The sequence below is a fragment of the Lathyrus oleraceus genome, chromosome 4, assembly GCF_024323335.1.
Source record: "Lathyrus oleraceus cultivar Zhongwan6 chromosome 4, CAAS_Psat_ZW6_1.0, whole genome shotgun sequence".
In the NCBI taxonomy this organism is placed as follows: domain Eukaryota; kingdom Viridiplantae; phylum Streptophyta; class Magnoliopsida; order Fabales; family Fabaceae; genus Lathyrus; species Lathyrus oleraceus.
In genome coordinates this window covers 334437330-334465149 of record NC_066582.1, presented here as the reverse complement: position 1 = coordinate 334465149, position 27820 = coordinate 334437330, and the positions used below count along the sequence as shown (strand labels likewise).

At 42.2% G+C, this 27820-nt stretch overlaps 1 protein-coding gene across 1 annotated transcript; it reads right to left on the bottom strand.

Moving 5' to 3' along the window:
- Window positions 1-23670: 23670 nt before the first annotated feature.
- Window positions 23671-24993, bottom strand: LOC127137323 (uncharacterized). The gene has a single exon (XM_051063796.1). It carries the CDS (start codon window positions 24991-24993, stop codon window positions 23671-23673), a length of 1323 nt encoding a protein of 440 aa, XP_050919753.1.
- Window positions 24994-27820: the final 2827 nt, after the last annotated feature.

The following is a 27820-nucleotide window of genomic DNA, read 5'->3' as shown; positions in this document are numbered from 1 at the left end:
CTTGAGAATTTTTCTGGAATTTTTGAATGCATTTCCTATTTGTTTGAGAATTTCTCCCCTGTTTGACCAATTGTGAACCTTTTGTGAGTCATGATCTCATATGTTTTGTGAAATTCTTGTGGTTTATTGGATGGACTTGAAATTTGGCATGTGTATTATAGACACATTGAAGTTTGTCATGGTTTTGGTTTGGTGCATTTATCATGTTCCTACTCTGTTTTATGCTTGCTTGAAGTTGATGCATGATTTGGTGCCTTGTATGAGCTTGTTTGAACATGCCTTGACTTTATGAATTTAATTGACTTGCTTCCTTTTGTCCAAATGGCCTGAAATCTGGTGTGTAGATCATGTGGTGAATTCTGTTTGACCATGAATTTTTTGGGAATTTATTGAAATGTTTGTGAGTTGATTTGAATTGGATCTTTCTGTTTGGTCCTATGAGGTTCTAAATTGCATGCTTTGTACTCTTTGCCTCATGAAATGATAATGGTTGATGATATGAACATGAGACCAATTGGATTTGATTATTAATTGATTGATCTTGATTTTGGATAAGTTTCATGTTCTGTTTTGACTTTTTGCTCTCATTTTGACCCTAGTCTTGTACTAGTGGTTTGTGCTCTCACATTTGAGCTTTGTTTCAGGTTAAGAGCACATTTGCTTACGCTTGATGATGTGCACTCAATTGGAGTTGGCTTATAGCTTGTTTATGACTAACATTGAGTTTGTTTTGTAGGCATTGAGACTTGTACTTAGGCCTTGTGGCTTGCACCTTTGTGCATTGATGCTTGTTATTTGTTTGTGCTATGGACTTGTAATTATCTGTTTGCTTTTTGTTTGAGCTGAGTACTGATTATGCTGGATTGATTTCAGGTACCTTAGTTGCTATAGTTCCCTTGAGAACTTGCTTTTGCTTTGCTTGCTAGCTTGAGCATTGAGGTATAATGATCTCTTCTCCATGTAGTCTGGAAGACCTGGCCTGTTACTTGGCCAGACACCTGTCTGAAGTCCTCCTTAAGAGGCAATGCCTGTGATTGTTTATTTTTGTCCCCAAGCAGGAAAAGACCTTTGAATAAGGCAATTGGCAGATACAAGAGATGTGCAATCCATCTCCTGCTATTCTTGTTGAGTCGTCCCTTTGCTCACACAACTGGTGTTGATGCATTGTGGATCCTAACCCAAGATCTCAGTTGAGTCAGTGTCATATGTGTAGAAGGGTTTCCACTTTCTGAACCCACACATTCTTGTCTGAAGCTCTCCCAGGCCAGGGATAAGAGCTGTGAGGCACACCCATCACTTCCTATTTCATCTGCTTCACCCTAACTCTCAATGTTAGGGTTAAGAGCTAACATCACCTGATACAGTTGGTTTGCTTTTGCAGCCTAACCCTTTGTGTGAGCCCACTTTGTCTGTATATAGTGTGTGCTAATTGTGAATGTTTGCTTTGTGTTGATTATGCTTGCATGCTTTGCTTTGCCTGTTTAGGATTAGCTTGCTGCCTGAGCAAGATAGATAGCCAACCTTAACTTAGGGATGATATGCATGATAACATCTAGGCTCGAGTTAGTCTCCCTAGTTGTGTCTCCCTCTGTATCTGGTTAGGCTAGTCTTTCTCCCTTGTTAAGGGGAACTACGTTGCCCTGATCCTCATACCAGATGAGGTACGTAGGCAGGAGGTCGCACGAGATCTCTCCGGGCACCCTTTTTGTTTTTCACCCTTTTCTTTTTTGCGTGTGTTTTATTTGACAGCTATCAGGCTCGAGTTCCCGACTCCCTGTTAGTCTGTGCGTTCACCCTTTTTCTTTTTGTGTGTGTTTGCTTGACAGTTGCTAGGCTCGAGTTCCCGACTCCTTAGTAACTTGTTGCTTGTTTCTTCTTGTGTGTATAGGAGATGGATGTAAGCCCAGCAATTGGCATTCCGTATCCTCTTGTTGTGTGCTTGGAGTCCGGTATAAGTCCATCAAGTGGCATCTGGTTTCCAGGGTGGGTTTGTTTGGTTCGGAAGCTGATGTAAGTCCAGCGATTGGCGTTCGGGTTCCATGTTTGCCTTTTTGTGCGTGTGTTCATTTCGGCGTGCGTGAGCCGAACTACGGTAGCTCTGATTCTCATTCCAGATGAGATACGTAGGCATAGGATGCGATGTCCTAGCGAGCCCTCTCCCCTCTTCCTCCACCTGTGTTGTCTTCAGTGGGTGTGTGTGATGTTTGTTTTAGCAACCTTTTTCTATCTTTAGAGCGTGGATCCCGTCGAGTACGACGGATGCGTAGGGGTGATAATACCTTCCCTTCGCATAACCGACTCCCATCCCATTCTCTTTGGTCGCGAGACCATGCTTTTTCCAGGTTTACTTCGAGCGTTTCCTTTCCCTCTTTTGGGATAAATAACGCACGGTGGCGGCTCTGTGTTGTTTTGTTTTAGCCCGCCGGTTGTTTTTCGCGGATGCGACAGCTGGCGACTCTGTTGGGGACATAAGAAGTTGACCTATTGATGGTCCATCTTCCCTAAGCGAGTCCCTCCTAGCGTTCTAGGATAGTTTAGGTTGCTTGTGCTGCTATTTATTGCATTTAGTATTATTCTGATTGTATATATTTGCATAAATATTTGCATGCATCATACTATCATGTTGATGTCCTCAGTGCAGGTGGTTCCTCTGTTGTGGGGTGGGTGTTCTGAGTGGGGCTAAAACCCAGGCCCGAGTATACACCTAGGATTAGTGTGGTCTCATGTTGCCTCCTTCATGTTAGGTCAACATGTGTTTGGCAACATGATGTACCACAAGCCGGACGAGGTTCATTTGATAATGCTCTTCCTTTGTGGGGTACTCCACTCTGGTTGAGTCACCTCATCTGAACTATTGACTTCAGTGACCGATCATTTCCCGGATCTTTGGTTTAGACGATCTTAGGAGAGCTACAATGGCACACCCGAAAGGGCAAACCCATTGAGTATCTCTGCCTGATTGTCGAGACTATTATCCGCCTTAGGATGACCTGATTAGAATTTACCTGTGAGGGGAGGGTGTTTCTTACAGATACATGTTCAGATGGTGACTTTGTTGGTGACTGATGGTTCCGTTGATCAGAGTCATATTTATAAGTCGGATTTATGGACATTTCTTTCTGAGACGTCGGAGTTCTGTTCGTGTTATTTATCAGTGGGGATCCGTTTATTTCAGGATTCCCCGGGCCGATTCAGGGTTTGTGATTGTCTGCTCAGAGATTGTCTGGTGATGATGGTGATGTATCATTCCATTCCGTTTATTTCGGAACCCTTGAGTTGGATTTGTGGTTACATGTTCCTTCAGATGGTTGTGATCAGTTCAGAGGCCGTAACTCAGCGCAGTAAATGTTCAGATGACTTGGAGGATGGCACAGTGCATTGCATTCACGCATCAGCATCATCCACATTTTGCATTCATCGGCATCTAACTCGTGTCTATCCATACTCAGGGTACATTCTCGATTAAGATTCTGGTTGAGAGACATCCTGATGTCAGAATGTTATTGTTGAATTTTTTATCTGTCTCGATGAAACCAGGATCGAAAGATAGAAGCTTCCTCGTATGGATAGACGTTGCATTCATGCATATTAACCTGTTTGCTGTTTTGCAGGTGTCAGTTTCTAACATGTTTGATTGACACAGGAATGATGAATCTTCCCAACGCCGACCTTCTCGACCTGAAAGAGAAGATGGGTGATTTGTTCAACATCATGCAAGGGCTTGCTGTGGGGCAGAAAGCAATCGTTGAGAGGTTGGAGAGGATTGAACAGTGGCTGAGAATGGGGGAAATCCAGGGAGATGCTCTGTCGTCTGGAGTAAAGGAGCCCTCTGGCAATAGTCAGCTTAAGAAGGAGGGTGAATCAAGTGATGGGCATGCCAAAAGGGGTAAAGATCGTTATCACCCGTATGCTGCTGCATTGACTATTCCTACTGGTAATTCATCTGTACTACAGCAGCGACAGTCACCTCCACAGAGAACACAGAAAGCTGGGTGCCAAGTGAGAAGGAGGATGACAGATCGTCATTTCGATAAACCACCCATGACGTATGCTCTTCTGTTGAAGAGGTTGAAGGATCTTGGATTGGTGCGGCCAAGGATGTTGACTCCGTTGAAACCTGATCAGAGGCCTGCCGGTTATGATGAGAATGCCAAATGTGAATTTCACTCTGGTGCCCTTGGACACAATGTGGAGAATTGTAAAGCTTTTAAGCATATTGTCCAGGACCTGGTGGATTCCCAGGCCATTAATTTTGCACAATCTCTAAATGTTAATGCCAATCACATGCCCGCGCATGGTCAGATGGGGATGAGTGCAATTGCTGAGGATAGGAGGACGATTGGGCTGATGAATGGGGATCAGTTAAAAGCTCCTATGTCTGTGGTTCCGAGACCTCTGATGAAGAATGGAGATTTCCCTGGTTGTGATAATTGTTGTGCGGCTGTCCCCACAAACGGGTGTGTAATGATGAGGGAAACGGCTCAGAGAATGATGGAAGTAGAAATGGACGATGTAAGATGTAAAGCACCCAGTCTGGCAGCTGAAACCGGCAAGGTGGAAAAGGCCATTGGTGTTGAGAAAGAGAAAAAGCCGTCCATTTCTTCGTACAAGCAGGCAGTGGAAATGGTGAGAAATGGAGGGATCCCAGGTTGGGGACAGATCATAGGCATTGTGGTAAAAGCGGATATGTTTGGGGTTGGCTATCAGGAAGGCCAAGACTTGTCTGGGCAAAACAGAGGACGTCGTCTGTTGTTCACATACATCAGTGCTGGAATGCTAGATTCAGGTCACGCCGGTGCGGTGGGTAAAGAAACTGACAGTGACTGGGAGATTGATCAATGGATAAGATCGTGCGTACCAGGGACCTGGAAGGCCTAACAAGATCAGCACTGGCACTCATCCGGAAGAGTAATATTTCTTGTTTTCAGATTTTATTTGCATGAAAGCCATGCGTGTTGCCCGACACGTAATGGTCCATTGTAAGGGCCACCTCATGTTTCATTTTGCAACATTTTGCATCATAAATAAATGGATGTTTTTTCAGTTAAAAGCGGTGTTCCCTGTTTTTCATTTATTTTTGCAGTTTTAGAAAACAAATAAAAATGGCAATGTTTGTTTTCATTTTTCCCATTTTTGATTTGTCTCGTTCCGATTTCGAAAAGTAATTCTCCTGATCTCGTTGATAACAATTCGGTTACACCTCTGTATGACTTCGACAATCCGATCTATCATGCCGAAGAAGAAGGCGAAGAAGATTGTGATCTGCTGGAATTAGCCAGGGTGTTGAAACAAGAGGAGAAGGTGATTCAGCTGCACGAAGAGCAAGTTGAGCCCGTTAATCTGTATACTGCCGAGGTCAGAAAGGAAATGAAAGTTGGGGCCGTTTCAGAGGCGAGTCGAAAGCAGAATGGTAGCCCTGTTAAAAGAGCATGTGGATACCTTCACTTGGTCGTATCAAGATATGCCAGGGTCGGATACCGATGTCGTTGCGCACAAGCTACCATGGAGAGAAAACCGTCCTCTAGAGAAGCAGAACGCCGATGCCACGTATCAGAGTGACTTTGTTTCATGATATGATTCATCATGAAATTGAATGCTATGTTGATGACATGATAGCAAAGTCCCAAACAGAAGAGGGGCATTTGGTGGATCTGGCCAAGTTGGTCAACTGGTTGAGACAATTCAAACTGAGGTTGAATTCAGATAAGTGCACTATCAGAGTGCGATCCGGTAAGCTGCTGGGGTTCATTATAAGTAAAAGAGGAATCGAGGTTGATCCTGCTAAAAAAAAAGAGAAAGAAAAAAAAGAAAAACAAGAAGTGCCTGAACCGAGAACAAAAAAGAGGTTCGTGGTCTATTAGGTAGATTGAACTACATGTCATGGTTCACATCTCACCTAACAGCCATGTGTGAACCCATTTAAGCTGTTGGAAAAAAAATCAAACGATCAGGTGAAATAATGATTGCCAAGGGGCATTGAAAAAATAAAAGAATAAATTGCAGGAACCTCCGATTTTGATGCCTGTGGAGAGACGACCATTAATTCTGTACTTGACAGGCCTCGAGGGGTCTATGGGGTGTGTACTGGGGCAGCATGACGAGTCTGGTCGAAAAGAGCATGCAATTTACCCTAGCAAAAAGTTTACCGACTGTGAAACAATACATTCACTGCTCAGGAAAACTTGATGTACTTTGGCATAGGCTGCTCGCTGATCGAGACAGTATATGCTGGTTCATACCACTTTGTGGATTTCGAGATGGATCTGATCAAGTACATATCTGAGAAGCCAGCAGTGACCGGACGGGTTGTGAGAGTGCAAAAGAATGTTGACTGATTTGTGATGCTCTCGGAAAGCAATCAAGGGGAGTGTATTGTCTGATTACCCCGCTCCGCAACCCATTGAGGATTATCAACCAAGGAAGTTTGAGTTCCCTGATGAGGACATCTCGAGGTGCTCAAATCGAAAGATTGAGAGTAACCGATCCCGGAGGAGGGGCCTGATCCCGAATCCGAACGGATTCTGATGTCTGATGGGGCCATTAATATGAATGGAAACGGAGTTGGTGCTGCTATGCTTATGCCAAAGAGATCCCCACGTTCCTTGTGCTGCCTGACTAGCATTTGAAGGCACCGACGGTGTGATTGAGTATGAGGCTGGTATCCTGGGTATCGAACCTCGGTGCGTGCATCTACTGGGGCAACACCTTTCTTCTTGGTATATGGAATGGAAGTTGTGTTACCAGTTGAGGTTCAAATTCCCTCTTTGAGAGTCCTGATGGACGTAAAATTGCAAGAGGCTGAATGGGTAAGGACTCGGTACGAAGAGTTGAGCCTGATTGAAGAAAAGAGGCTGGAAGCCATTTGTCATGGGCAGTTATACCAGCAGCGGATGAAGCGCGCTTTTGACAGAAAGGTGCGACCTCGTGTGTATCACGTAGGTGATATGGTGCTGAAAAGGATCCTTCCTCCTCAAAACGATCGAAGGGGCAAATGGACACCCAATTATGAAGGTTCATTCGTGGTCAAGAAGGTTTTCTCTGGCGGAGCCTTGTTGTTGACAACCATGGATGGCGAGGATTTTCCATCCCCTGTGAATGCGGACGCAGTTAAAAAATACTTCGTATAAAGAGACCCGCTGGACGAAAGGAATAAAATAGTCCAGGCAAAAATGGGCATCCCGGCGAACCAAAAACAGAAAGAAAAGGTTCGGGCAAAAATTAGGGATAAGAAGAAAAAATGTACACCCGGCAAGTCGAAAACCTGGAAAGGCGACTTGGGCAAAAAAGGGTATCCCGGTGGACTGAAAACCCGAAAGGGCGGTCCAGGCAAAAGAGGGATTGAAACGAACAATTGCGTCTGGCATGATCGTTTGCTTTGGTTAAGGCACATGGATAATACCCGGTAGGGGTCAGTCGGAATCGTCTTGTTCAGAAGGCAGAAAGCACGGAGAGTCTGAGGACATATGGGGTGTAACCGAGTTGGAACTCGATGAGATTACGGGTTTCACATTGCCATTAGGATAGATTTTCCTTTTGTGCGCAATTACCTCTTTTCAGGAATTGCTTCCTTTGTATTGCTCAATTTGAGCCACACTTTTTCAATCAATAAAATGCATATTCAGTCAAATAATTTTGTTTTTGTTTTTCATTACCGCTTTGATTGCGAAAACATCCAATTATTTTGATAAAGAATCTTTGCATTTTAAGACATACAGGTCCCTTCCAATGCATGTTTATGAGATTGAAAACTTGAAATCTTATTTGGAAGGTTGAGTGACCCAAGTGTTGAAATCTTGACACGCCTGGGGCACGATTTTATCTAACGATCTCTTTTGCAGGAACTGTTAGATATTTTCACTCACTTGCAGGTTGTGATGTGGAAGCTTTTGACAAAAAAAATCCCTATGGAGTCCAATCAGGGACGAATGAATTGAAGAACGATGAAAAGACGACGAGACGTACGACGATCCTTGAGAATTAATCAAGAAGACTCTTCAAAGTCTGAAGATTGAAAAGTCTGTATAAATTCCAGGAGTTCGCTCTTTGTCGAGTACGGAGCGGTTGGGAATACAAGGTGATGAATCAGAAAAGTCCAGACGAGTCTGGAAGTTCTCAAAATTGGAAAGCTGACAGTGGATTTGGATGGTGAACGCCGTGGTTCGACGAGTCGACGGGTGTTCGGTACCAGGGTTTCCTCATCTCCCCAAACAGAGTCGTGAGGACTAATTCCCCAGCAGATCCAAGGTCTGTGGCTTCCCTAGCAGGGTCAGGATGGTTATCCCCAGCAGGTTTGAGATTGATGCTTCCCCAGTCACCAGGCCTGAAGGTTGCTAGTTCCCAGCGGAGGTATTTGTGGTGGTTTCTCAAGCAGAGTCAGAATTGATATCCCCAGCAAGTCCGAAACCGTTGTTTTCCCCACAGAGTGCATTGGTGGTTACTTCCCCAGTGAAGTCCCCCAAGCGGATCGGGTGCAGAGGAGGTTTATCCCCAGCAAGGGTTGCTTTTTCCCAGCAGTAGCACTATTCCCCATCAGGTGGGAAATCGGAGTGTTGGCGAGTTCCTCAGCAGAGTGTCTCGAGCTCCCCAGAAGAGTCCCTTGAGGGGGATGCTTTTTTATGCATTCATCATGTAGAATAAGCATAGCATATTGCATAATAAATCGCGTAGCATTTCCATGATTATGGAGCATTGCGCTGAAAAAATATCATGCATCATTATTGCAAGCATAAGCTAGTCTCAAGCCGTGGTTACCGTTTGAGGTTCGGTTTAGCCAGTGGTTGAAGATGCTACTCAAACCGTGGTTACCGTTTGAGAAGTGGTTTCGCTAGTTGGAAGATTAGCAGCATTGCAAGCATTAGCGCGACTCGAGTTGTGGTTACCATCCGAGGATGGGTTTTGCCGGAGGGTGAAGATGTTACTCTGAGGAGTTTAGCATCATGACGTCAGGTCAGCAATGTTCCCCAGTAGTGCGATACTGGAGGAAACTTTTCCGTCGGACAGAGATGGAAGTGGAGATCGCGATCAGCGCGACTCGAAACGTGGTTACCGCTTGAGGTTTGGTTTTGCCGGAAGTTGGAAGGTGTCACTCCGAGGAGTTCAGCCTCGTGATTTTGGAGCAACAGTATTTCCCAGTTAATCCCCGACAAGCGTCTGCCTGGTTTTGGACAAATGTGGATGTCATCCCTACGATACCAGTAAGTGTCGTGTCGATCCTCGTCTGGTCGAGTTTTCTTTGGTGTCAAGTAAACATCATTGTTCGATGTCCAGTAAACGTCGAGTTCCCTCCCAGTCATCAGATATGTCTGGTCGAGTTTTCTTTGGTGTCAAGGAAACAGCATTGTTCGATGTCCAGTAAACGTCGAGTTTCCTCCCAGTCATCAGTATATGTCTGGTCGAGTTTTCTTTGGTGTCAAGTAAACATCATTGTTCGATGTCCAGTAAACGTCGAGTTCCCTCCCAGTCATCAGTATATGTCTGGTCGAGTTTTCTTTGGTGTCAAGGAAACATCATTGTTCGATGTCCAGTAAACGTCGAGTTTCCTCCCAGTCATCAGTATATGTCTGGTCGAGTTTCCTCCCAGTCATCAGTATATGTCTGGTCGAGTTTCCTCCCAGTCATCAGTATATGTCTGGTCGAGTTTTCTTTGGTGTCAAGTAAACATCATTGTTCGATGTCCAGTAAACGTCGAGTTCCCTCCCAGTCATCAGTATATGTCTGGTCGAGTTTTCTTTGGTGTCAAGTAAACATCATTGTTCGATGTCCAGTAAACGTCGAGTTTCTTCCCAGTCATTAGTCAGTGTCTGGTTGAAGATGTTACTCTGAGGAGTTTAGCATCATGACGTCAGATCAGCAATGTTCCTCAGTAGTGCGATACTGGAGGAAATTTTTCCGTCGGGCGGAGATGGAAATAAAATCAAAGGACGTTACGCGATCAGCGCGAAAATCGGGGTTCAAACGGAGAAAGGGAAATGTTGGGACATTTTCTGGAGAGCGGGGTCCAAATGGAGATTGGAGTTGAAGATTATATCCGGGATGAGGTCCTCGGGATTATCTTCTGTTCATGTGTCACCTTAGACTTTGACTGAGGCCAACAGAGGTCGTTAGGGGTGTCTTCTGAGGAAGAGATGCACATGTTACCTTCCTTTTGTGAAGGTGTACCCTCTGATATGTCGCCATCAGAGTGGTGTTTGGTGTTATTTCCGACGTTGCCAGCGGAAGAATCACAAGAAAGCGGAGAATGGGGTTCAAATGGAGAAAGGGAAATGTTGAGACATTTTCTGGAGAGCGGGGTTCAAATGGAGAAAGGGAAATGTTGCGGCATTTTCTGGAGAACGGGGTTCACAATGGCGATCACAAGTTATCGTCAGGCGACTGGGGTTCAAATGGAGAATGGGGTTCATTATTTTTGCAAACAAGATGTCGGGGTTCAAATGTAATGATCATCCGGGATCATTTGCGCGAAAGAAAATTTCGGGGTTCAAGAAAACGAAAAGAAGAGAAAATTTCGGGGTTCAAGAAAAAGCAAAAAAAGAGATAATAATCCCCAGTGGATGTGGTGTTCAGGCCATGGTTATCCCTGTGTTACCATTTATTTTGGTATCCAGGTCGACGTTTCTGTTTCGGTGATCAGGCCGACTCTCTCCGTACCGGACGGATTCTTCCTTCAAGATTGTTTTTTTGCCGATTCTGACAGGCGTTGTTAATTATTTCCCATCAGAGTGCAAATTGTTCGTCTGTTCTTGGTATTCAATCACTCTTCATCCTGATCATCTGAAAGCCGAGGCTATTCATACCGACAGGTTCACAGTGGATTGAATAGGGGCAACTGTAACACCTCAAAATTTGCCCTCCTCTCTTGGGACTAGCTTAGCATATTGCATTTCATTTTTAGGTCATTAGGCATTGCATATTTGCACATCATATGGCCACAACAAGAAAGTCATCCTTCTAGGTCTTGATCAGAAGGTAAAGAGGTTAAGATGCAAGTTGAGGGTTGTATGAATGGATCACTAACTATCTGAGGGTCTGTGCTTCAAATTAGGGTTTCATGGTTCCTCAAGGAGGGTGAGCATCATCTTGGTTGAAATGGTACATCATAATCATCATGGTTTTGTCATCACTAAGAGATTCATAATGCTTGATCAGATTCCTTGTGATTAGGGTTTTGACCTCTGGTCAACCCTAATCAGTTGCATTGTGCCAATCAGGGCTTGTCAAAGGAGATGAGGGTTTCAATAGATATGGGGATCATCATATGGTTATATTGAGCTTATGGAAGCTAGGGTTTCATCATTGAGCCATTTCATCAGGAGTTTGAGGCTCAAGATCATCTATGCATGGCCAGTTCATTTATCAGTCAACAAAGGTCAACCAAAAGTCAACTGATGGATTTGGAGGTGGGAGAGGGTTAGAGACACTTTATTCATGTCTAAACAAGTTTCATTTTACATTTCAAACATCAAGAATGAAGAAAATAAAGTCAGATGGAAACTTTCCAAAAATAGAAAGTGATTTGTAATTCAAAATTGCCAAAAATGGAAAGGTTTTCTCCTTAAAATTACATGTCCAAAAATGCTTCAAATGAAATTTTGTCCAACATGAAAGTTGAAGATCTTGCTCTCACCTTTACAAAAAGTCAAAGAACATGAATTTCTCATTTGTGGTTGGCAAGTTATGATCAAATCATTGTCCAAAAAAGTCGAACTTCAAAGGTGCATAACTTTTGATTCCAAAGGCCAAATGGAGTGAGACCTTTTTGAGCAAATTTCTTTTGGTGTCCTTTATCATATTCAAGCATTACATTTCATGAATTTTGCTCACACAAAAAGTCCATTTTTCAAGTGGACTTAATTTGAAAATTGGAGGGAAAAAAGTGATTTTGAGAATTATGCCTTGTTTTCACATGATTCCACTTGCATTAGCTCACAAACATGTTTTAAAACTTGCTCAAACCAGAAATTGGCACTGTCACATTGGTTTCCACAAGTGAGGGTGAATTGGCCATTTTACCATTTAGCATGAAAACTTGATTTGGTCTAAACACTTGCATTTTTGCTAATCATGATTAACAACATCATTAACATTACATATATAAACTAAATCATAACTGTTTTCTGATTAACCATAACAGAATCAAGATCTAGATCTGAAAATCACCAAATTCTTCAACTTCTTCTCTCACTTTTTTTGCAATTTTCTTCAAAAGCCTTGCCAAGATCTTCATCAATTCATCATTTACATGCATAATTGAAGTGGATTGGAGCAAGAACTAGTGGAATTCGAGCTCAATTTGGAATTGTTGAAGTGAAGGTCATCCATGGCAATTTGAGATTTCATCAAGATCGTGCATAATCAACACACAAACCTTGTTCCATTCATCAATGCTAGCATCATAGAGTTTCTGTTTTGCATTTTCAAAGCTTGATACGCGCGATTCAACACCTGTGCTTCAAAGAAGGTCAGATTTCGAGTTTGATAATTCATGAAATTAATTGATGATTCTTGTAGATCTTGCTTAGTAGATAATTCTGCACTTTGAACCATTGGATTTGGTTGAGAAATGAGAGAGTTATGTGAATTAGAAGTTTTGTGCATGATTATGTTTTCTATCGAATCTCTTTAATTAGGATGAATTAGGTCAAGATAATTTGAGATTGTGAATGTACATTGAACAAGGATTCCAACGATATATGGTTTGTGGATTTTGGTGAAAATTTGTTCATGCGTTAGGTTTTGATGAAGAACATGTGAAGAACATTTGAAATTTTTCCAGAACCTCCTTTGATCTTCATTTTCACGTTTTGCCTGGCTGAAGGTGTTAGCGCGCGCTCCTGTTTTAATTTCATACTCCCTTCGATCCCGCTCCCAAGCATTTCTCATTTTGGCTTTTGATATTTTTTTCTCACATACTTCACATGTACATGCCATTCCACATGCATTTTGTTATTTTCTTCACTCATAAAAAAAATCATAACTCATAAACCATTAATCCAATTGAGATGAAATTTTTTCCATCATGATCCTTGTAATCTCTAGTATTTTTTGGTGATTTTTGTGGAAATTGTGCATGTGTAGATTTCTGTTTTGGCTAGGGAATGTTCATGCATGTCATTTGTTGCACCTTGCTTGGTATTTTGATCATGAAATGATGATGCTTAATTGGAAATTCTTGAAATTTTGTGTACATAATCTAGACATGTTCATGAGCATTTTGGTGTATAGTTTGTGATTTTTGCATTCCTGGATTGTGAGATATGACCTGATCTTTGGAGGTGTGACAATTTGTGTCACACTATTTCTTTTCTAACTTCCTGATTTTATTTGCCATGCCTTATGAACTTGAATTGAGCTGAATTTTTGCATGATGATGCTTAGGGGATGTTAAGTTCACTTGAGAATTTTTCTGGAATTTTTGAATGCATTTCCTATTTGTTTGAGAATTTCTCCCCTGTTTGACCAATTGTGAACCTTTTGTGAGTCATGATCTCATATGTTTTGTGAAATTCTTGTGGTTTATTGGATGGACTTGAAATTTGGCATGTGTATTATAGACACATTGAAGTTTGTCATGGTTTTGGTTTGGTGCATTTATCATGTTTCTACTCTGTTTTATGCTTGCTTGAAGTTGATGCATGATTTGGTGCCTTGTATGAGCTTGTTTGAACATGCCTTGACTTTATGGATTTAATTGACTTGCTTCCTTTTGTCCAAATAGCCTGAAATTTGGTGTGTAGATCATGTTGTGAATGCTGTTTGACCATGAATATTTTGGGAATTTAATGAAATTTTTGTGAGTTGATTTGAATTGGATCTTTCTGTTTGGTCCTATGAGGTTCTAAATTGCATGCTTTGTACTCTTTGCCTCATGAAATGATAATGGTTGATGATATGAACATGAGACCAATTGGATTTGATTATTAATTGATTGATCTTGATTTTGGATAAGGTTCATGTTCTGTTTTGACTTTTTGCTCTCATTTTGACCCTAGTCTTGTACTAGTGGTTTGTGCTCTCACATTTGAGCTTTGTTTCAGGTTAAGAGCACAATTGCTTACGCTTGATGATGTGCACTCAATTGGAGTTGGCTTATAGCTTGTTTATGACTAATATTGAGTTTGTTTTGTAGGCATTGAGACTTGTACTTAGGCCTTGTGGCTTGCACCTTTGTGCATTGATGCTTGTTATTTGTTTGTGCTGTGGACTTGTAATTATCTGTTTGCTTTTTGTTTGAGCTGAGTACTGATTATGCTGGATTGATTTCAGGTACCTTAGTTGCTATAGTTCCCTTGAGAACTTGCTTTTGCTTTGCTTGCTAGCTTGAGCATTGAGGTATAATGATCTCTTCTCCATGTAGTCTGGAAGACCTGGCCCGTTACTTGGCCAGGCACCTGTCTGAAGTCCTCCTTAAGAGGCAATGCCTGTGATTGTTTATTTTTGTCCCCAAGCAGGAAAAGACCTTTGAATAAGGCAATTGGCAGATACAAGAGATGTGCAATCCATCTCCTGCTATTCTTGTTGAGTCGTCCCTTTGCTAACAGAACTGGTGTTGATGCATTGTGGATCCTAACCCAAGATCTCAGTTGAGTCAGTGTCATATGTGTAGAAGGGTTTCCACTTTCTGAACCCACACATTCTTGTCTGAAGCTCTCCCAGGCCAGGGATAAGAGCTGTGAGGCACACCCCTCACTTCCTATTTCATCTGCTTCACCCTAACTCTCAATGTTAGGGTTAAGAGCTAACATCACCTGATACAGTTGGTTTGCTTTTGCAGCCTAACCCTTTGTGTGAGCCCACTTTGTCTGTATATAGTGTGTGCTAATTGTGAATGTTTGCTTTGTGTTGATTATGCTTGCATGCTTTGCTTTGCCTGTTTAGGATTAGCTTGCTGCCTGAGCAAGATAGATAGCCAACCTTAACTTAGGGATGATATGCATGATAACATCTAGGCTCGAGTTAGTCTCCCTAGTTGTGTCTCCCTCTGTATCTGGTTAGGCTAGTCTTTCTCCCCTGTTAAGAGGAACTACGTTGCCCTGATCCTCATACCAGATGAGGTACGTAGGCAGGAGGTCGCACGAGATCTCTCCGGGCACCCTTTTTGTTTTTCACCCTTTTCTTTTTTGCGTGTGTTTTATTTGACAGCTATCAGGCTCGAGTTCCCGACTCCCTGTTAGTCTGTGCGTTCACCCTTTTTCTTTTTGTGTGTGTTTGCTTGACAGTTGCTAGGCTCGAGTTCCCGACTCCTTAGTAACTTGTTGCTTGTTACTTCTTGTGTGTATAGGAGATGGATGTAAGCCCAGCAATTGGCATTCCGTATCCTCTTGTTGTGTGCTTGGAGTCCGGTATAAGTCCATCAAGTGGCATCTGGTTTCCAGTGTGGGTTTGTTTGGTTCGGAAGCTCATGTAAGTCCAGCGATTGGCGTTCGGGTTCCATGTTTGCCTTTTTTTGCGTGTGTTCGTTTCGGCGTGCGTGAGCCGAACTACGGTAGCTCTGATTCTCATTCCAGATGAGATACGTAGGCATAGGATGTGATGTCCTAGCGAGCCCTCTCCCCTCTTCCTCCACCTGTGTTGTCTTCAGTGGGTGTGTGTGATGTTTGTTTTAGCAACCTTTTTCTATCTTTAGAGCGTGGATCCCGTCGAGTACACCGGATGCGTAGGGGTGCTAATACCTTCCCTTCGCATAACCGACTCCCGATCCCATTCTCTTTGGTCGCGAGACCATGCTTTTTCCAGGTTTACTTCGAGCGTTTCCTTTCCCTCTTTTGGGATAAATAACGCACGGTGGCGGCTCTGTGTTGTTTTGTTTTAGCCCGCCGGTTGTTTTTCGCGGATGCGACACTTATACGATAGAATTAAGATGTTCCAGCAAGGGAAAGAAACCTTAATTGAATCTAAGACTCTTTGAGGATACTCAGAGCAGTATCTCTAAAAAATCTGAAATGAGACTCTTCATATTTATGAAGCATCATCTCAAACAGTAAAGAAAATGAGATTCTCTGTATCGAATCGAATCAGCATCTTTTACGATAGAATTAAGATGTTTCAGCAAGGGAAAGATACCTTAATTGAATCTAAGACTCTTCGAGGATACTTAGAGCAGTATCTCTAGAAAAATATGAAATGAAACTCTTCATATTGATGAAGCGGTATCTCAAACAGTAAAAATGAGATTCTCTGTATCGAGTCGAAGCAGCATCTTATATGATAGAATTAAGATGTTCCAGCAAGGGAAAGATACCTTAATTGAATCTAAGACTCTTCGAGGATACTCAGAGCAGTATCTCTAAAAAAATCTGAAATGAGACTCTTCATATTGATGAAGCATCATCTCAAACAGTAAAGAAAATGAGATTCTCTGTATCGTATCGAATCAGCATCTTATACGATAGAATTAAGATGTTTCAGCAAGGGAAAGATACCTTAATTGAATCTAAGACTCTTCGAGGATACTTAGAGCAGTATCTCTAGAAAAATCTAAAATGAGACTCTTCATATTGATGAAACAGTATCTCAAATAGTAAAAATGAGATTCTCTGTATCGAGTCGAAGCAGCATCTTATATAATAGAATTAAGATGTTCCAGTAAGGGAAAGATACCTTAATTGAATCTAAGACTCTTCGAGGATACTCAGAGCAGTATCTCTAAAAAATCTGAAATGAGACTCCTCATATTGATGAAGCAACATCTCAAACAGTAAAGAAAATGAGATTCTCTGTATCGAATCGAAACAGCATCTTATACGATAGAATTAAGATGTTCCAGCAAGGGAAAGATACCTTAATTGAATCTAAGACTCTTCAAGGATACTTAGAGCAGTATCTCTAGAAAAATCTGAAATGAGACTCTTCATATTGATGAAGCGGTATCTCAAACAGTAAAAATGAGATTCTCTGTATCGAGTCGAAGCAGCATCTTATATGATAGAATTAAGATGTTCCAGCAAGGGAAAGAAACCTTAATTGAATCTAAGACTCTTCGAGGATACTCAGAGCAGTATCTCTAAAAAATCTGAAATGAGACTCTTCATATTTATGAAGCATCATCTCAAACAGTAAAGAAAATGAGATTCTCTGTATCGAATCGAATCAGCATCTTATACGATAGAATTAAGATGTTTCAGCAAGGGAAAGATACCTTAATTGAATCTAAGACTCTTCGAGGATACTTAGAGCAGTATCTCTAGAAAAATATGAAATGAGACTCTTCATATTGATGAAGCGGTATCTCAAACAGTAAAAATGAGATTCTCTGTATCGAGTCGAAGCAGCATCTTATATGATAGAATTAAGATGCTCCAGCAAGGGAAAGATACCTTAATTGAATCTATGACTCTTCGAGGATACTAGAGCAGTATCTCTAGAAAAACTGGAATGAAACTCTTCATATTGATGAAGCAGCATCTCAAGTGTTCATCTTCTGGGGGAAATATTTAAGAAAAGACTCCTTTTGAGGGAGATTTACTAGAAATGCTCTGTAGGGGAAAAGCTCATAAGAGACTTTTTCAGGGTAACCTCTACTTGGGGAGCAATGATTGCAAAGGAAATGCTGGGAATATCATTATTAATCATAAAGTTGAAAGAAAAAAAATGGTTTACTGGAAAATGATTCCACGAGCACATGCAGGGTAATAACTTTATTTGGAAATGAGGAATGTCTAAGATATACATGAATGACCTTGGATTCTGATATTTTATATTTGATTTTTGTATGATGTTCCATTTTAGGTGGGAATACCATGCATGGGATGATGCATGAGATGTATGCAGGTATGCAATTGCTGGGGATATTTAGGATGTGTATGTAGGAATGTGAATCGTATAAGGCTATGCATATGTGCGCCAATGATTGGTATGATTATTTCTTGGTGAATTTTCCTATTTGGTAGGAAGATTATGTATGTAATTGATGTACATAGCGCATGTGATGTATGTGGGTATGCAAATGGGTAATTGGGATATGCCCCGGTTAAGGCGTTTTTGCTTTGGGGAATGATGCCAATAGTGTGGACTTTTGTTATTGGGTGACCAATGAAGATCAAGCTTTGATGCCCCACTAGGTGATTTTCGGGAATATATTTGGGTTGCTCCAAGCCACTGAAGGGTTCAGACTTCTCAACACGCGATACTCCAACCATGATTTATTAACGTTTCTGCTGGAAATGTAATGGAGCCTTACCCCCGGTTTGGCTATACCATGAGTATATTTATGAGAGGCGTGAATTAGTGGTTGAAAGGAACATAGGTGTCTGCAAACAGTTCTACACCTCTATGAAAAACAAGAACAAACTTGGAGACTAAGGGATTTGTCCTTTTACTGTTTCAAAAGCAATTTTATCACTTTGTTTCGAATACGTGTTTTATTTTCTCCAAAATTTTAAGAGTGATGTTTATCAAAAATAAAAGTGCTTTTACAAACAAACACATAAAATGCAAGAATGATTTGGGCACAACTTTTGTCGAGAAAATTTCTCTTTTATTGATTTGATCCTTAAATGGGTGATTGTACATAAAGATGCAATTCCTTAATGAGGTAATTGTTATGCATAGAAGTAAAATGACAATAAAATTTGAGTTCATATTGAGTTTCCACACTGCTATGATCCTTATGTCTTTGATAGTCCGAGCACCTCGCTTTTGAAAAGTGAGATAGATTGATTCTTTGTCTTCGAGGGATATGTTAGACACCTGAAAGTACGGCTCTTTGCCTTGGAATTAATCCCTAAATTTTGTCTGGACCGCCCTTTCGGGTTTTTGATCCACTAGGATACCCATTTTTGCCTGAGTCGCCCTTTTGGGTTTTCAACTCAGCGGGTCAAGTCTTATATTTTTATCCCTAATTTTTGCCTGGATCGCCCTTTCGGGTTTTCGATCCACCGGGATAGCCATTTTTGCCTAAATCGCCTTTTTAGGTTTTCGATTTAGCGGCTTTTATTATTCCACTTTTTTAGGCGAAGTACTTTTTAACAGCATCAGTATTGGTGGGAAGTGGCAACTCATCACCGTCCATAGTTGCTAGGATTAAAGCGCCTCCGGAAAAGGCTCTAACCACCACAAATGGACCTTCATAATTTGGTGTCCATTTCCCCCTGGAGTCCTTGTGAATGGGCAAGATTTTCTTCAGCACCAAATCTCCCTCTTGAAATACCCTGGGACGAACTTTCTTGTCGAATTCCTTCTTAAGACGCCTCTGATAGAGTTGACCGTGACCTAACACTTTCAAGCGTTTCTCCGTAATAAGGTTGAGCTCGTCGTACCTTGATTGAACCTAATCTGCCTCGTCTAGCTTAGCCTCCATCAAGACTCTCATCGAGGGGATCTCCACTTCTATAGGGAGAATTGCTTCCATGTCGTATACCAAGGAGTAAGGGGTTGCCCCTGTTGAAGTTCGTACTGACGTGCGATAGCCATGTAACGCAAAAGGTAACATCTCATGCCAATCCTTGTACGTGACAACCATATTTTGGATGATTTTCTTGATATTTTTGTTCGCAGCTTCCACAACCTCATTCATCTTAGGCCGATATGGTGATGAGTTATGATGCTCGATCTTGAACGTTGTGCATAACTCCTCCATGGTCTTGTTGTTGAGATTGGACCCGTTATCAGTGATGATTTTGTTGGGAATCCTATATCGACATATGATGTTATTTTTTAAGAAACGGGCGACTACGTGTTTCGTGACATTTGCGTAAGATGCGGCTTACACCCATTTGGTAAAGTAGTCTATGGCCACCAAGATAAATATGTGTCCATTAGATTCTTTGGGTTCTATCATTCCAATCATGTCGATGCCCCACATAGAGAAAGGCCAAGGTGATGCTATAACATTCAGCGGGGTAGGAAGTACATGTATTTTGTCAGCATAGATTTGGCATTTGTAGCATGCTCTGGTGTAATGATAACAGTCGGCTTCCATCATTAACCAGTAGTAACCTGCCCTTAGGATTTTCTTTGCCATGGCGTGCCCATTTGTGTGCGTGCCAAAGGACCCTTCATGTATGTCCTTCATAAGCTGATCAGCTTCGTGTTTGTCCATACACCTCAATAAAACCATCTCATAGTTTTGCTTGTACAATACCTCCCCGTTCAAGAGGAACTTTGATGCCAACCTCCGGAGGATCCTTTTGTCAAGGCTGGAAGCCTCTGTCGGATATTCCCGCTTCTCCAGATACTGTTTGATATCAAAGAACCAGGGTTTACCATCTGGCTCTTCTGCTGTCTTCAGGCAATGTGTAGGTTCGTCAAAACACCTAATTTCAATGTGGGGCTGATGGTTGGGCCATATTAATTTGTACATGGAAGCCAACATTGCTAAGGCATCTACCACCTGATTCTCTTCTCGAGGAATATGAGAAAAGGTGACTTTGTCGAATTTTGGGAGTAGCTTCAGCACGTAATCCCGGTATGGAATTAGGTTAGCATGTCTTGTTTCCCAATCACCTTTGATCTGATGTGTCACTAGAGCAGAATCCCCGAATACTTCTTGTATGTTGATCTTCAACTCAATAGATTCTTCCAACCCTAGTATGAAAGCTTCATACTCGGCCATGTTATTTGTGCAGGTAAAACAGAGCTTTGCGGTGAACGGTAGATGGAAATTCTTGGGAGACATCAGCACTGCCCCAATTCCATGGCATATTGCATTTGAGGCGCCATCGAACATGAGAGTCCAACCTCCTTTTGGCTCAAGACTCTCCTTTAATTCAGATTCTTTAATATCCTTAACAACCATGATGTCCTCATCTGGGAAGTCAAACTTCAAAGGTTGGTAATCCTCTAGTGGTTGGTGAGCAAGATTGTCTGCTAATATGCTTCCTTTGATTGCCTTCTATGCGACATATAGAATATCGTATTCTGATAACAACATCTGCCATCGGGCAATTCTACCAGTGAGAGTTGGTTTCTCGAATATGTACTTGATGGGATCCATTTTAGATACCAACCAAGTCGTGTGAGTTATCATGTACTGCCTGCGACGCTTAGCGGCCCATGCGAGTGCATAATAAGTCTTCTCGAGCAATGAATATCTGGTCTCGCACTTATTAAACTTTTTGCTCAGATAATATATGGCATGTTCTTTTCTACCAGTCTCATCTTGTTGTCCCAATACACAACCCATGGACTCGTCGAGCATGGTTAAATACATGATGAGAGGTCTCCCTTCTGCAGAGGGCATCAGAATCGGTGGCTCTTGCTAGTATTCTTTGATTTTATCGAAGGCTATTTGACAGTCATCATTCCACTCCACGCCTTGATTCTTCCTTAGAAGCTTGAATATTGGTTTACATGTGGCAGTGAGATGAGAGATAAACCTGGCGATGTAATTTAGTCTCCCAGAGAAACCACGAAGCTCCTTCTCAGTCCTTGGTGCAGGCATGTTCTGAATGGCTCGAACCTTGTCGGGATCTACTTCAGTTCCCTTTTGGCTTACGATAAAGCCTAAAAGCTTCCCAGATCGAACCCCAAATGTGCATTCGTTAGGATTAAGTCTCAACCTAAACTTCCTCAAACGAGCAAACAGATTCCTCAGGTTAGTGATATTTTCTTCTTCTGTCTGGGATTTGGCAATCATGTCGTCAACATACACCTCAATCTCTTCATGAATCATGTCATGAAAGAGAGTCACCATAGCACGTTGATATGTTTCCCCAGCGTTCTTTAATCCAAACGGCATTACTTTATAACAAAATGTGCCCTAAGGGGTAATTAACATGGTCTTCTCCATGTCCTCGGGATCCATTTTAATTTGGTTGTATCCAGAGAAGCCATCCATAAAGGAAAATATGGAGAACAGAGTTGTGTTATCCACTAATACGTCAATGTGAGGTAATGGGAAATCATCTTTGGGACTGGCTCTGTTTAAGTCATGGTAGTTTACGCACATGCGAACCTTCCCATCTTTCTTAGGTACCGGTACAATGTTGGCAACCCATTGTGGGTACTTAGCGACTTCCAGGAAACCGGCGTCAAACTGCTTTCTCACCTCTTCTCTGATCTTGAGAGCCATATCTGGTCGAGTTCTTCTTAGTTTTTGTTTGACAGCAGAGCATTCTTCTTTAAGGGGAAGCTTGTGGGTCACGATATCAGTATCTAATCCGGGCATGTCTTGGTATGACCATGCGAACACGTCGTCATATTCGTGGAGGAGCTCTATCAATCTTGTATTCACTGCATCTTGAAGCACGACGCATATCCTTACTTCTCTCTTGTCTTCTTCTGTTCCCAGATTGATAACTTCAACGTCCTCCTTATGTGATTGAATGACCTTCTCTTCTTGTCTGAGTAATCTGGCCAACTCTTGAGGGAGTTCGCAATCGTCCCCCACTTCGTCTTCAGCTTGGTAGATTGGACAATCAAAATCATGTTAGACCCTAGCAGTGTCATTATCAATGGTCTCGGTGGTGTTTCTGCATGTTATAATTTATGCAGTTTATTTAGAAAGTGCGTGCATAAAAATTGATGCCATTTTTGTAATAGAAAAACGAAAGGAAAGGAACAGAAATTTGAATGCAAATTGCCATTTTATTAATGATATGAAAACTCTTGAAAAAGATAAAGGAGGCCCTACAACACGCCACTGTGCCTTGGGCAGAGCACAGGGTTTCGTCTAACATAATAAAATTACTTTTGAAAAAATTGGGGAACTTCCACAACCTTCCAATTTGTCAGCTCTTCACTAGGTGCGGCTTGTCGCATCCAGCTAGACACCCCCTCTTTGTGATCTTCGTCACCGATCATCGCCACCTGTTTGCCAAAAATGTGGCCAGCGCTGGTGAATGTTTCCTCTACATAAGGAATCTGCTTTTTGTCATGTTAGTTACCGGTTTTATTTGATGACGGGTCATACCCCAGGCCAAACTTGTCTCGCTTCTCTCGCACTTCCACCACTTTGCCCCAGTCTTGAGCATTTTCACTTTCCATCACAGCCTTAGCTCCTTGCCATGAGGCCATGGATGGTCCTGATTTCGGGGTCTCCAATGTCTGTTGGATGGCCATCATATTTACCACTTCCAAGGATTTGAATGGTGTCTCAGTTATCTCTCCATCCACCTCGATATACCGGAAAGATGTCAAGTGGCTAACCAAGATATCCTCCTCCCCTCCGATCATAATCATCTTGTCATTCATAATGAATTTTAGCTTTTGATGTAGAGTGGAGGTGACGGCGCCTACGGAGTAAATCCATGGTCTCCCAAGTAGGCAACTATAATCGGGATGTATGTCCATGACCTGGAACGTGATATTGAAAATAGTTTGTCCTATCTTGGTCGGTAAGGCAACCTCCCCTACCACTGCTCGCCTTGAGCCATCAAATGCCTTTACGATCAGGGTGTTGGGCTTCATACTTATCCCTTCCATTGGTAGCTTTATTAAAGTGGTCTTCGGCATGACGTTTAGCGAGGAACCTGTGTCTACTAATACCCTTGATAGTATAGTGTCTATGCATTTCAAGGAGATATGTAGGGCCTTGTTATGGTTCTTTCCCTCGATCGGTAGTTGATCATCGTTAAAACCCAAAAAAATTCCAGTGGTCACATAAGCTATCACATCGTCAAACTGTTCTATCGTTATGTCTTTCGTGATATGTGTGGCGCTCAATACTTTCAACAACGAGTTCCTATGTGCTTCTGAGGTGAGCAATAAAGATAGCATGGAGATTTTTGAAGGTGTTTAATGCAGTTGATCCACCACTTTATAATCACTCTTCTTGATTATCCTCAAAAATTCCTCGGCCTCTTCACGAGTGACTACAACTTTAGGAGACAGGTGCATGCCTTGTATTTCTTGATTAGGGACGGGGATCTGGACATCAGCTTCCTTCCCTTTAGCCTTTGCAGAAGTATCAGCAGTCCTTGGCGCGAACACTCGGCCATTACGTGTCATTCCTGTCGGCCCCACAATCGAGGTGACGTTTGGTTCATTGATAACCAAAGGTTGGTCTTCCTGCCCTTGCTTAGAAGCTCTGGGCTGATATATCCACGGGACCGCCTTCTCATCCTCATACGCGAACGATGTTGGAAACTCTATCACCAATGGGCTTATAGGTATTTCCACATTAACTTCATCATAAGGGATGTCCACCACGGCTATCTCTTTCTCTCCCTTGCTCTTGACACGGTGATTTATATGTAACTCGCCTTGATCCAGCATTTGTTGTATAAAATTCCTCAACCTTTTATTGTTCTCTTCATCAACTAGCTCTTCCGAGATTAGACCACTCTTCAGCAATTGTGCTCTTATCCTGACGATAGGGGTTTGAATTTCTTCAACCTTGAGGATCAATTTACCTTGATTACTCTCCTCAATGGCACTGATGGAAGCATCCTTATGTGTTGGCATGGGATTGGTGTTCACGTTCGGGTGTCTCGGAGTGAAGGAGACAGCCTTTGCTTCGATCAAGTCTGGTACCCGATTTTGAAATGCGAAACAATTCTCCAAGGTATGACCGGGCGCTCCCATGTGAAACTCATAATGGGCGTTAGCATCGTATCCGGGTGGATATGGAAAAATAGTCGGTTTTAGCTCCCTCAATGTCAGAAGGCCGTCCTTTTGCAGATATGGGAATATCTGGCTATAAGGTACTGGTAGAGGATCAAGTTGCTTTCTTGGAGGCCTTGGCTTGAATTGTCTTGGTGGCGCGGTGTTTTGTTGTTGACAATGTTGTTGATGTTGTGGTTGATACACTTGTTGTTGCTGCATGTGTTGTTGATAAGGTATGGGTACCACGGCGGCGACTTGGCCATATGAAGCTTGTTGCTTCCCCTTATAGCCTCTGGATATAGCGTTTGTTTCACCTTTTCTTTTCTTTTCGAAGCCTCTAGAATACTTTTTCGGTGCGCTAGGGACTGCCACAACTCCTGGAATCTTTCCATCCCTCAACCCTTTTTCTATGCGATCTCCGATTGTGACTAGATGCGCGAAGTCGGACGCTGAACTACTCACCAATCTATCAAAGAATGGGTCCTTCAGCGTGTCCACAAATATTTCAGTCATTTCCTTTTCAGACAATGGTGACTCTACCTGAGCAGCCAACTCTCTCCATCGCTGTGCGTATTCTTTAAATGACTCATTTTCTTTCATGGCCAATCCTTGTAACTGCATTCAGTCGGGTGCCATATCTAAGTTATATTTGTATTGACGGAGAAATGCGTCAACCAAATCTTCCCAATTTTGAATCCGCCCCTGCTCTAAGCTCATGTACCATCTTAGGGACGCTCCACTTAGACTGTCTTGGAAATAGTGTATAAGCAGTTTGTCGTTTTCGGTATGAGCAGCCATTTTCCTGAAGTACATTACTAGGTGACTTCTTAGGCAAGTTTGTCCTTTGTATTTCTCGAAATCGGGAGTTTTAAATTTAGCCGGGATGACCAAATTTGATACCAAACGCATGTTCATGGCAGAGACGCCAAAGATACTATTCCCCTCTATAGCTTTGATCTTCTTTTCCAGGGTAGGAAGCCTATCTGCAGCAGGATCTAGAAGTATCTTAGGCTTCGGTTGATCAGGCACATATAAAGCATTGTACGGGTCATCTCTAATTTCGGATCCATGATGAGTAGACGCATCAGAAGGCTCTGCATGATCCCCATCTCCTTTGCCTCCTATCGGTATATGAACCAGCCTCTTCTTGGCGGGGATGAAGCTCTCGTCTTGGGGGTCCAAACCTGGTGTGCTATCATTCCTTTTTGCCCTAGCTTCTTCATCCACAACCCTCTCTCTTTGGGCAATTGCGAGCATTGTCTCCAACAGTTGATCCATTTTCTTTTGGATCGTATTGATGTTTGTCCTCGTGGTAACTTGATTAGCATCAAATTGCTCTAACATCATCTTGTAGTTGCTTCACGTCTCGTATCGGTGTTGATTAGTCAGTGTTGCTGGATAAAGGGTAAAAAGGTTGGGTAAGTTTTTTGAATTTTTATGAAGCATGATGCATAATGAAGATGTGAATGCTATGCATATTTTATTTTCAGGGAATCGTTCGAGTTCCATTAGTTGTTTAGCAATTCAGAGAAACATGAAATACTTAGAATAGCAATAATTGAGTAATTTTAAACATCATTCATTCAAGTACATAACGTAGGGGTCCAAAAAAGGCCCTAGTTCAAAATACATTGTCAAAGGAACAAAATATAAGACATAGGAAAATTAAACTGCAGGCTTTCTGGCTTGGATCTCTTCTAGTTCTTCCTTGAATCGCTTCAGCAACCCTCTACAGAGCAGAATGAAACTGATTATGGATGGAGGAGTGCTATCTTCCTTAAACTCTTCAACTGCGTCTCTTAACTTCCATGGTAATTCTTTAGCCGCCCAATTACAAAACCCCACTAGCCCATCAAGCTTAGCACGGAACTTATCCCTATCGCCTTGCAAGAAGTCTATGGTCTTCTTAAAGGATTCATAATCTTCAATCACATACTCTCAATCCTTCAACCATATGGAGTTGTCTTAGTGTAGTGACTCTAGCTGGCTCTTCCAATAGCTGACAGACTCTTTTGCGTCTCTTACCTCTCAACACTTCTCCTCCCATATCATGGGTGAAACCCTAGAAGCTTCGGTGGCTATATTCTTGAGTCGGCGTTCTTGATCTGCCTCAGCCTTTGCATGACGAACAGAAATGGTGAGTTCTTTTATCTGAGCCCTAAGTGTATCTCTTATCGTCTTGTTTTCCTTCGTGGCTAGATGCCACCAATGCTCATTGTCTTGACATTCTTTCTTAGCTCGTCGTAATTGACCCTTAAGCGTATCTAGACAATGGTCAGCTTGTTCTAGTCCCACTTTGATCTTTTTCCTCTTATGCTCCTCTTTGTTGAACTTTTCCACATGTGCTTGAAGTTGTACATCCTTTCTCTCAAGCTCCCACTTCATGGTGTTTTTCTCATTGATGATTTGTTGGAGTTTTATCTTCAACTCTTCATTTTCTTTTTCTAACTTTGCCATGGTGGTCTTGAGTTCCTCCACTTCTTCAATAGGGACATGGGTGAGCTTAGGTTCAGGAAGAGGTACAGGTGTCCGAATGACGAATGACATTTTGATCATCTCCACCTTTTCCTTTACCCAATGAAAATATGGTTCTTTTGTAATCCCATTAGCTCTCCCCAAATCAACTCTCCCTTTTCGATTGACATTCTTCCAAGCCTCTTTGATTCGTTGGAACAAGCTAGGATTCTCAACCCTAAAGTCAAGCAACAAGAAAGCTTCCAAAGACCTTGCCTCTGGAGGGACTTCCATTGGGTAGCCAAGCTATCTTAGGGATAGAACTGGGTTAGAATTCACGCATCCTTGAGTTCCAATAAGTGGTAGATTGGGGAAATCTCCACAGCTGAATATGATGTCCATGTTGAGGTATTATTTGGAATACCAAGAAAGATCTTCGGATCGGAGTGATCCCAATCTCTGAGGCCAACTAACATCTGTCTGTTCTACCCAAACACCTATCTTCGGAAGATGCTCAAGAAACCACTGATATAGTAAAGGAACACAACAATCAATCATCCCTTTCTTCTTGGTGTACCTATTGAAGGAGAATTGTCATCCAAGGCGCAGCGGAATTTAAAATTTTCTCCATTTAGTGATCCTTACGAATGGGCATGATCAGTGATAGAATTGTTACCTCTTGTGGCGATTCAAACCTTTGGTGCAGATATTTTGTAACCATCAAAACCTTGGATACAAATCCACGGGGCGATCACGAACGTTGAACGATGACAACGTCTCTACTCAGTTCACACGAACGGATTCCTTCAATCGCAGCGCTAGCTGTTATGAATGAAGGCTTTGAGTGAGAGAAAGAGAGATACGAAATTCCAACTCTTCAGCTGTG

What these genes read in the sequence shown, in the direction of transcription:
- LOC127137323 (XM_051063796.1), bottom strand. Translation starts at nt 24,993, where the DNA reads ATGACTGAAATATTTGTGGACACGCTGAAGGACCCATTCTTTGATAGA.